This window comes from Artibeus jamaicensis, unplaced genomic scaffold (genome assembly GCF_021234435.1).
Source record: "Artibeus jamaicensis isolate MK-2021 breed Jamaican fruit bat unplaced genomic scaffold, CSHL_Jam_final scaffold_612, whole genome shotgun sequence".
Taxonomy (NCBI): domain Eukaryota; kingdom Metazoa; phylum Chordata; class Mammalia; order Chiroptera; family Phyllostomidae; genus Artibeus; species Artibeus jamaicensis.
In genome coordinates, this window is record NW_026522049.1 from 10783649 (window position 1) to 10794438 (window position 10790).

The following is a 10790-nucleotide window of genomic DNA, read 5'->3' on the forward strand; positions in this document are numbered from 1 at the left end:
CTGTGGCTGTTATCCAAGACTGAAAAGGCAAATCACAGTGAGAAAAATAAGAGCTTGTTGGTAGCAAGTAATCCAGATGATGTATCTCCAAACCAAGATTATAACAGGAAGATTCATAATGGTAGATAGATGGGTAGATGGATAGATGGATGGATGGATGATGGATCGCCGGATAGATGGATGGATGGGTGGGTGGATGGACAGATGGGCAGATGGATGATGGTTGGATGGATGGATGGGTGGATGGATGAAGGATAGTTGGATGAATTGGTGCATGGGTGGATGGATGGATGGACAGGTAGGCAGGAGAATGGGTAGATAAATGTGCAGAAAAATGGGTGATTACAAGGGTAGAAGGAAGGAAGGACAGATGGACAGACTGGAAGATGGCTGGATAAAGGGACAGAACAGTGGGTGGTCAGGTGGTTTGCTGGACGTTTGGACATGTGGAGAGAGATGGATGGACTGGTGGACGGATAGATGCGTGCCTCCCTTTGGAAAGGGCCCGTGTGTCCCTTGCCTAACGGTGTCTCCCTGCTCCCTCCATCTCAGGGCCGGCTTGCGAGAGCCGCTGTGCCCGGGGAAAGGGACCTGACCTGGCTTGCCTCCCCGCCCAGGTAGACATGTTCTCTTACGGAATGGTGCTCTACGAGCTGCTGTCAGGACAGCGGCCGGCGCTGGGCCACCACCAGCTGCAGATCGCCAAGAAGCTGTCCAAGGGCATCCGCCCGGTGCTGGGGCAGCCGGAGGAAGTGCAGTTCCATCGACTGCAGGCGCTCATGATGGAATGCTGGGACACGAAGCCTGAGAAGGTACCTGGGGACACACAACCTGGGGCCTGGCCCCTCTGGCCGCTGTGGTGGAGGCCGTGGGTCCCAGACCCCCCACCCTGCCCAAAGGGTCTTGAACAAAAATGGCAACTCTTTTCTGCTCACCTGCCTTAGAAAGAAATATTTACAACTCCTGGTACATCCAGATCATTTCCGTTGCATGCATATCGCTACTGCGACAAATGAACGCCCATTTGCTCCCCAACTTTTGTATTGCACCATCATGCAAAGCATGCCAGCCCTTTGTGGCAATACAGTCCCCAGGCAGGGGCAGAGAGCCTAGCTGTGTCTTTGTAAAGCAGTGGAAAGAAGGTTTGCTCGTGAGAAGAAGCAGGAGCCACGTGATCACGTGAAAGCTGGCTGTTGTTGATAAAGGCCCAGGCTTTCGGGTTGAAACTCACTCATCACTTTCAAAGGTGCCAGTTTAACTGAGAGTATATGAGGTCTGAGGACACTTCTTTACAAGGTTGCACATCCCTAGGCAGGGGGCCTGGAATATGCCAGCATAAGCTAACCTCGTCACCTGAGTTTCCTGCATTTGAGTTGCCATGGATAGTGATGACCCGGATGCCGGAAAGGGTCTGTTTGGGGCATCTGTTTTGGCTTTTGTTTCAAGTGGGTGTTGAATGAGCAGATGCCACTCCTTCTTCCCTGGTTGAAGGCCATTGGTTAAGTGGGCAGAATGGGCATCCTTCTGGTTGTGAGTGACCCCAGCTCACAGCCCTGGCGGTCTCTGTCCCTCAGCGACCGCTGGCCCTGTCCGTGGTGAGCCAAATGAAGGACCCGACCTTCGCAACCTTCATGTACCAGCTGCCCTGCGGGAAGCAGACCGCCTTCTTCTCGTCCCAGAGCCAGGAGTACATGGTGGTGTTCTGGGATGGGAAGGAAGAGTCCAGGTAACGCCCTGAGGCATTCCACGCCCTGCCGGTGTCAGAGTGGGAGCGACCTTGGCATTGGGGGGCAGTCAGGGGTGACCATGGTCAGGGACATTGAGCGCGCAGTGGACTGAAAGCCCAATGGAGTCTTCTCGAGAGAGAAAGTGGAGTCTCCCCATGGAGACAGACACGAATGGGTTTGTGATTAAGAGAAGCAAAAATGAAGGAGAGAATCCTAGAAGCAGCAAGAGCTAAGGGGACAGTCACCTACAAAGGAGTCCCCATCAGACTGTCAGCTGATTTCTCAAAAGAGACCTTCCAGGCAAGAAGGGGCTGGAAAGAAGTATTTCAAGTCATAAAATCCAAAGACCTACAACCAAGATTGCTCTATCCAGCAAAGCTTTCATTTAGAATGGAAGGGCAGATAAAGTGCTTCTCAGATAAGGTCAAGTTCAAGGAGTTCATCATCACCAAGCCCTTATTATATAAAATGTTAAAGGGACTTATCTAAGAAAAAGAAGATAAAAAAATATGAACAGTAAAAGGACAGCAAACTCACAGTTATTAACAACCACACCTAAAACAAAAGCAAACTAAGAGGACAGCTAGATCAGGAGCAGAACCATAGAAATGAAGATCACATGGAGGGTTAGCAACAGGGGAGTGGGAGAAGGAGAAGGGGGGAGAAGGTACAGAAAATAAGTAGCATAGACAGTAGGTAGAAAATAGATAGGAGGGAGGGCAAGAATAGTAGGGGAAATTTAGAATCTAAAGAACTTGAGACACATGGTCATAAACTAAAGGGGGTGAATAGTGGGGGAAGGGTGTGCAGGGTGGAGGGGAATGAAGGGGGGAAATAGAACAACTGTAGTGGCATAATCAATAAAACATATTTTTTAAAAAAGAGAAGCAAAGAAGAGGTGGTATCTTCTAGGGGTGTGGCGGGCAGGGGCCAAGGGAGGGCTCTGTTTTAAGACGGGAGCTATCGTCAGCTTGACGGTAGAGGGTGTGGGCGATTCTGGAGATGAAGAAGAGAGGAAAGCACTGGAGTGGAGTTGCCGAGTGGTGAGAGAGGGGAAACGGAGTCTTTCTCTCTTCTCAACGGGAGTGGCCTTTGTCTGCCTGAATATTCAAGCACCCCCAGCCCGTGGCCCGTCGTGAGCTGACCGCACGCTCGCTGTCCATTGTAGGAACTACACGGTGGTGAACACGGAGAAGGGCCTTCTGGAAGTGCAGAGAATGGGCTGTGCGGGCATGAAGCTGAGCTGTCAACTCAAGGTGCAGAACTCCCTGTGGACGGCCACCGAGGTAACCCCCCCATAACCCCCCCACAACCCCCACACCCTGGGCAGGGCTCTCACCATGGCGGGCCGAGCAACTGGAAATGCAGGCCGACGGGATCATGTGAATTCCCGGTGACCCCAGTCCACACCAGTGAGGCCCCAGAACAATAGCAGCAGCCCTGGGCTCCAGCAGCATCCTCACCTAGTCCATGGCCGGTGATGGGGACTCGGCCGTGATGAGTGACAGGGGCAGAGTCCCAGCAGAACCCCAGTCGCTCAGTGGGTTGGGGACATGACTGGGTGTCGTAAAACATTGCCAGGGCGACCCAGCAAATCCATTCCGCTCAGAACCCTTGAGCCTTCACATCAAACAAGTCAGCAGGGCCCTGGGCTGGTGAGGCTCAGATGGTTGGACTGTCCTCTCGTAACCTAAGGGTTGCAGGTTCGATTCCCAGTCAGAGCACACACCTGGGTTGTGGGTCCGGTCCCCGGTGAGGATGCATATAATCCGGGTCCACGCATGTGTGGGAGGCAACCAGTCAGTGCTTCTCTGTCACATTAATATTTCTCTCTCTCCTTTACTCTCTTTCTTTCTCTAAAAAGCAATATATACTTTTTAAAAAGGCAGCAGGAAGCCCTAGTTGCTGTCTTCTGAGAAGTCCAGAGAGAAATGCCCCCAAACAGACGTTCTGCAGCTCCTGGGGAGCGGGAGGGTGGCTGGGTGGGCGGGGTTATAAACTGGGGCAGCCTTCCCAGAAGGCAGCGGGGCACGTGGTTCTGAAATGCATCCGAAATCTCTTCACACCACGTAAGCCTCAATAATGTCAGCCTTAAGAATTGGTCCTGAGAAAATTCTCAGAACAGAAACAGACAAGCGTGCCTGCGAGAAGGCTCACCCCAGGGTAATTCATAGCAGTGAAGACTCATGGTAGAAACAGACTCGACATCCGAGGACAGATGAACGGTGATGCACTCGAGGGCAGGCGGCAAAGGGAGCTCACACAGTGTCCCCTCTGGGGCTCGTGGAGGGCCCTCTGCCTGCAGGGTGTGTTGCCATGGAAGCAGGAAGTGTGACCACAGCAGGAACGGCGGGGACACACACAGGCACCCACAGAAACTGGAATTCCACACCCTAACCCCAGAGGTGGTTTCTCCGGACAGTGGATCACAGGCCACTTTATTTTTCTTCTTGAGACAGCCCTGTCGTTTTCAGTTTGTACAAAGAACAGAAATGTGGGGACAATCAACCACAGAGCTTCCAGACATGGGACTCGCGTAGGCCCAGAGGGAGCCCAAGACGTAGGGGGCCCTGTAGGGAACACCAGGCACATTTCAACCCAGGTCTCACGCTGGCCCCCTGCCTCCACAGGACCAGAAGGTCTACATCTACAGCCTCAAGGGCATGTGTCCCTTAAACATGCCACAGCGGGCTTTGGACACCCCGGCCGTCGTCACCTGCTTCCTGGCGGTGCCTATTTTAAAAAAGGTGAGGTACTGGGGTGGGGACGGTGAGTGCCCACGTGAACAATTCTCCCTTCCTAGTTCTCATGGGGGGGTCAAAGCCATGCCCTCTTGCACCTCCAAACCCAGGTCACTGTCAGCTGTAGAGACCCAGGGGACCTGGGTCATCATTAGCACCCATCTGGCTTGGGAGAACCTACACGGCCGGTAAGAGTGAGGGTTCAGGGGAAGACTTGCATTCCCAACGCAAATACCACAGTCCTGGATTTTGGTGAGATGCTTTCCAGTGCAAAGGAGCTGTCCCGTGGGGTCCGGGCCAGCAGCACCTCCCCATGGCCCTGTCCCCACCCTGTGGGGCCACCAACTCACTTCACCCTCCTCTCTGCCTCCTCTGGAGTGTTCCTGTCAGTCCCAGACCGGGGTCCCTCTTTGTCCCGTGTGGGACCCCAAGGTGCTGCTCTCCTCAGCCCAGGCCCCGGCGGCTCTGCGTGGCTGGGAGGCTCCCAAACTCCCCCTCACACCCCAGCCCACCCCACACCACACTCAAAGTGGGTGCTTCCCACCAGGAATTCTGGCTGCCACCTACCTTTCCCAGGCTACCTCCTCTTCGCTTCTCAAGATCAAGGCCAGGGCCCCAGCTCGGAGAAGCTGCCCCCACTCCTCAGTGACATCCTCAGGCTTCTCTGGCTTCTGGGATCTGGGCAATGCTGTCTCCCTTTTTCTGCCCTGAGACCCCTGCCCCTGAGCCCTAGCAAGGTGTCGTTATGGGTGCTACTTTGTGAGACCGTGTCGGCTGCCATCATCCACCTTCAGCTTTCCCATCTGTAAAATGGGGATGAAAAGACATCGTGAAAAGGGTCTCTGGGCATCACGTACCCAAAGCTCCAGACTCAGGCGCTTACTAAACATGAGCCTTACAATCGCCTCCTGAGGATCCTGAAATATGTGTGCTCTTGTCCCCACCCTACCACGGTTACATTTCTTTTTTTAAAAAAAAAAGTCTGAAGTCGACCTCAGAGTCGTTTATGACCATGGCCCCATGGGCGGGCGAGGCCGGGCAGGTCAGAGCCCGGTCTGCACCAGCGCGCAGAAGAACCCACATGGCACAAAGCGTCACTTGAGGCCACGGCTGGCCAGAGCCCCCGAGCCCGGGCACCACCGCCCGCACCACCAGAGGGAATAAAGCCGGCTCTGTGCGGGGCCTCCCTGCCAGGCGACCTGCCCCCGGAGGCCGCGGACAGCAGACCCCTGCATTCTTGCACGCGAATGTTCACACCCAGCCCGGCCGTGAGGCTCACTTTATGGCCCTGGCTGGGGCCCGAGCCAGCACCCGATAGAGGTGTAGCTTCTGTTTGCTTTGGCTGCTTTCTTTCCCCAAATCCTGGAGATGGATTTTGATCTACGTGCTTAGGGCTAGTTGACCTCATTCTCGCTCGCGCTGGAGGCTGGTTCACTCTTTACCATGGACAGCCCCAGCTCCCCAGTTCCTCCAGCCCCCCAACAAGGGGGCTTTCTGCTGCTCCCCCCCACCAGCACAAGGCCTGGATCCCTGCTCTGTCCTGGCTCCGGCTCTTCCCTCCCCAACCCCAGCCCCACCAGGGCGGCGGTGCTAAGACCTCTCCCCTGCTTTGCACAGATGCTCCTGGAGGCCCAGCATTCAGCCGCGCCCGGTCACTGCAACCTTGGCCTCTTTGTGGTGACCTCTAGTGGCCGTAGAAGAGCACGTGCTTCACTGTGGGACATGGGGGACCCCAAGGACAATCAGTGTCTGCTGCAGCACAGGCATTTCCAAGCAGATGCGAGAAGCTGGGAGAGGGTGGACACGACCCCCCGAGAGTGCACCCACAAGAGGATTGAGTTGGAAGCAGCTTCTTTAAGAATTAGTTCAGCAGGCACATGTGGTGTCCTGGAGCAGAAACCGGGTGCTCCTGCCCCAGCCAGGGAGGACGGGCGTGCTGGCTGGAAGCTCGGGTGGCCTGGGGTCTGCGTGGAGGTTAGTCTGGCCCCCACTTGAAGAGAGAGGCTGTCACGCATCCCTGTCTTCCCCCAGCAGAATTCCTACCTGGTGCTGGCGGGCCTGGCCGACGGGCTGGTGGCGGTGTTCCCCGTGGTGCGGGGCGCCCCTGACGACAGCTGCTCCTACCTATGCTCGCACACGGCCAACAGGGCCAAGTTCAGCATCCCAGACGAGGACGCGCGGCAGAATCCCTACCCCGTGAAGGCCATGGAGGTGGTCAACAGTGGGTCCGAGGTCTGGTACAGCAACGGGCCGGGCCTGCTGGTCATCGACTGCGCCACCCTGGACATCAGCCGGCGGCTGGAGCCCTACACGGCCCCCTCAGTGGTCACCTCGGTCGTGTGCAGCTCTGAGTGCCGGGGCGAGGAGGTGGTCTGGTGCCTGGACGACAAGGCCAACTCCTTGGTGATGTACCACTCGGCCACCTACCAGCTCTGCGCCCGGTACTTCTGCGGGGACCCCAACCCCCTGAGGGACATGTTTCCCGTGCACCCGTCGGGCCTGGAGCCACCAGACAGCCACACGGCCAGCCCGAAGGAGCCCGAGGGGGACTCCATCGCAGATGTGAGCATCATGTACAGCAACGAACTGGGCACGCAGATCCTGACCCACCAGGACTCGCTGACTGACTACTGCTCCATGTCCTCCTACTCCTCGTCCCCACCGCACCGGGCCCCCCTGTCCCCCTTGAGCCTGCCCTGCTCCCCAGCCAGCTCTTCCAGCATGCCCTTCTCCACCGACGGCGAGGACACGGACAGGCTGCTGGAGCCCACGACCGGCTCTGACAGGCCTGAGCAGGAGCTGAGCCCCGTGGGTGGGGAGGCTTTCAGCCGGCACCTGCAAGCCGTGAAGGTCCTCGCTGTGAAGGACGTCATCTGGGTCCCCAGGTAGGTTTCCCAGCTGTGGGCCGTGACCTCATGAGTATCCCCTGCTCTCTCGCTTTGAGGGCGGATGAAGGAGGCTCTGAGACACTGTCATGATCCATTCCATTGAGGATCCACAGGAGCTGCTCCCTCGGTTGTGAAATCTGGCGGGAGCTTAGGGCGCCACGAAGGAGGGCCATGGTCAAGTGCGATCCGGTTGCCTCCTGGGAAAGGGCTTGTGCGCCTGGCCGCGGTGCCCTCGCTGCACCTCGGTCCATTAGCAGAAACTGCGCGTCTGTTGCCCTGCCCTGCTGCATGCCGGCTCCATTTCCCCTGGAGAGCACCGGCCTAGACAAAGTGCTTCCCCTTCTCGGTTCTGGTTTCACAGGCGCGGGGGAGATGTTATCGTCATCGGCCTGGAGAAGGACGCAGGCGCCCAGCGGGGCCGGGTCATCGCTGTCTTGAAGGCCCGAGAGCTGAATCCATGGGGGTAAGATTCAGGGGCAGTGCCTAGGGCCTGGGCTGTGGCGTGGGGAATCCAGGCCCCCTGCCCTGGGCCGCATTCCTGCACAGTGGCCCCCTGCCCTCCTGTCCACAAATAAACATCCACCGACATGGCCTTAAGGCAGGTGGGGAGCAAGGTGGGGTGGTACACCAGGCAGCTCCTGGAAGGTCAGCAGACACCGGCTAAACCAGGCATCAGTCACGGTTACAGGCACCTGTTTCTGGGGAACCCAGTGCCCTTGGCGACCAAGCACCCTGCCTGGGGTACATCTCCAGGACCCAAGGATTAGGGCCATGGAAATGGGGATCCAAGTGACCCACTGTCCTTTGCACCGAGCAAGAGAGCCCCTACCAAGGTGTCCCACCTGCCCAGACAGTGCCAGGCAGGGCTTTGTACCCATCGGCCCAGGGGGTCCTACTGTGCTGGGCAGGAGAGACTGGGCCGAGTCTGCCTGGCGCCAGAGGTGGGAGGCTGGCCCCAGCAGTGCCCCACGGTGTTCGCCCCCCTCATTTGTCTCCCAAACCCCATGCAGCCAGTCTCCCTATGGAGAAATCCCATCTGGCCTGTGTCCCCCAGAGCAGGTGATGACCCAGGAAAGCTGCATGGCAGCCCCCTCCCTTCCCCACCCCCACCCCGGTATCCAGTGAGTCACCTGAGCCAGTGAGTCTCAAAGCAAAATCTGGGCCCTGTGGAGCATGGGCTGTGGCGTTGGACTGAAGCCCTTCCCAGGTCATAGGTGGGGCTTCTGGGGGAGCAGCTGGGTCTGTAGAGGCCAGGGCTACTGATCTCAGAGAGCCTGCTGTCAGTGTCCCTCCGTTGTCCCTATTTATCCCCCAAAAGCTCACTCGCTGTAGGGTGAAAGTGGCTCAGACGCCCAGCCCAAAGGAGGACAGTAGCCTTAGCCCGCCAGCAATTTTGAGACGCGTCTGAGACGTTGATTCCCTCAGCAGATTGCTAGAGAGGGCCTGCCACGTGCAGGACCCTGAAGGAGCCAGCCAGGGGCCCAGGGCATCCCGGTTCACAGGCTGGCCTCAGTGCCAGACAGCGCACCAGGGCATGCTGTGCATCCCCGGAGGGAGCGGGCTGCAAGGCTGGGCGGGGCACAGGAGAAAACTGCGCATGCCCAGATCATTCGAAACTGCCCAGAGCCACGTGCTGAAGGTGTTCTGCCTCATATATTACCCTGCATTCCCTGAACACGTGGAAACTTAGAGAGGGAGAAGAACCGTGCATGAGGCAAGAGCATTGAGTTAAAGTCAAATTTGTCATGGGCCATGGATGAACAGAAATTAGAGTCGGTGGTATTTTCTGGATGCATCACAGGAGAAACCTGCTCTGATGGTATCAGTGCCGTCCAGGAACAATCCCCTGTGAACCAGAGCTGATGCCCGTGGCACCTCTTTAGATGTTAGGAAGCTTCTACCCAATGCTGGACCACCAGGGAGGGGCGGGGCATCAGCGCATGGGCGGGGCCAGCCTGGGATGCACAGGCGCCCCCCCCTTAGCCACGCCCTGTCCTCGAGGACACTGTGCAGGGCAAGGGTCCAAGTGCCAACCATGTGGGAATCCCCGTGGGTTACCTCAGAGGGCGCCCCCTCTCTACAGGGCACTCGTGGATGCGGCTGTGGTGGCCAAGGACACAGTGGTGTGTGGCTTTGAGAACGAAGACATGGAATGGTGCCTGGCTGTCTGGAGGGGCTGGGGCACCAGGGAGTTTGACGTCTTCTACCAGTCCTTCGAGGAGCTGGGCCGGCTGGAGGCTTGCACGCGGAAGAGAAGGTAATTCCTGTGGAATGACCGTCGCTTGGACCTGGCTGGCCCAGGCCCACGGGCTGCCCCCTCTACCTGCAGCCTGCCACCCTCGGAGGACCCAGAAGATGGACTGTGTTCTCCCACGGACTACTTGCTGCTAACAAGTGCTGGGACCTTCCCACCCCCCACCCCCCTGCAGTGTTTTGGGGACTCTCTGTTTCTCCAGGACAGAGTTACCTGGATACTCCCACCCCTCCCCGCCATTGCTGGTTTTACAGCCCAGGGGGAATGGTGGGGCTGGACATAGGACCTCCCCCTGCCTCCTCTGTCCACTTCTGGGAGCAGGGGAGGGGAACCGTGTGCTGGGCTGGGACATAAGGCTGGGCCTTCCCGGCACGCAGGACATGCCCATTCTCCTCCCCAGTCTCGGATGGAATTACACTAGCCGCTCTCAGTCGGAAAGCAGTTGGAGGCAGGGAGGGAGGAGGGCCCTGACCCCTGCCCCTTCCCCTGGTGGCCCCCCGGTTCTCAGCACATTTCACAAGCTCCTGAGTCCCCGGGGCTCGGGGCCCTGCCTGGGGAAGCTGAGATCGTATGTCTCTGGCTGGGGAAAGCCCCTGTGTGAGAAACCCCCAGAAGGACCCTCCGCGAGGAGCGTTGCCCAATCCAGGGAATGAAAGAGTCCCTTTAAGTGACACAGCCAGAAAGCCAAGAGCTCACCCAGGGCCCAGCCTTTACATTCTCCTCCTGCGGACAAAAGGAAGGAGACACTCAATCAGCGGGACTGGAGAAAGGGCCTTGTGTTTATAGCTTTGTCAAATAAACTCGGATGCAGCTGGAGCACAAGCCCTGTTCTGTGTGCACATAATGATCGTGTTCATCACTTTCACAAACTAAGGAATATCGCAGCCATTGGGCCCCCGGTTGGGGAATTATATCCTATGGGGCTTGTAGCGAAATTATGTGTCTGCTAAGAGCTGACTGCGCGTGTGTACAGTGGGGTGGAAAGAGTGCAATTGTCGACGGGGGCGGGGGGGCTGTATGGGCACACCAGCAAGAACTGTTACAAGTCCTGTGCACATGTGTGTGCACACACATCTACATGGTTTCCGAGGGTAGCCACCTGAGGCTGCTGAACCCAGAACAGGAGCTCAAATGCAGAAGCGCCCTCCATTTCGTGCTTCTCCCTAAATTAAATCACACG

At 57.5% G+C, this 10790-nt stretch overlaps 1 protein-coding gene across 3 annotated transcripts in view; it reads left to right on the forward strand.

The window, feature by feature from the left end:
* The window catches only part of LRRK1 (leucine rich repeat kinase 1), a 111012-nt gene extending 100580 nt beyond the window's left edge, over positions 1–10432 (forward strand). For 2 of the 3 annotated variants that reach the window (XM_037145915.2, XM_037145917.2), the window contains 7 exons: positions 618–812; positions 1575–1726; positions 2896–3013; positions 4358–4474; positions 6500–7353; positions 7718–7819; positions 9440–10432. In XM_037145915.2, the coding sequence (XP_037001810.2) occupies positions 618–812; positions 1575–1726; positions 2896–3013; positions 4358–4474; positions 6500–7353; positions 7718–7819; positions 9440–9617 (1716 nt within the window). In that variant the 3' untranslated portion in view covers positions 9618–10432. The remainder of the gene's footprint in view (positions 1–617; positions 813–1574; positions 1727–2895; positions 3014–4357; positions 4475–6499; positions 7354–7717; positions 7820–9439) is intronic. The other variant, XM_037145916.2, reaches the window with a different exon arrangement.
* Positions 10433–10790: the final 358 nt, after the last annotated feature.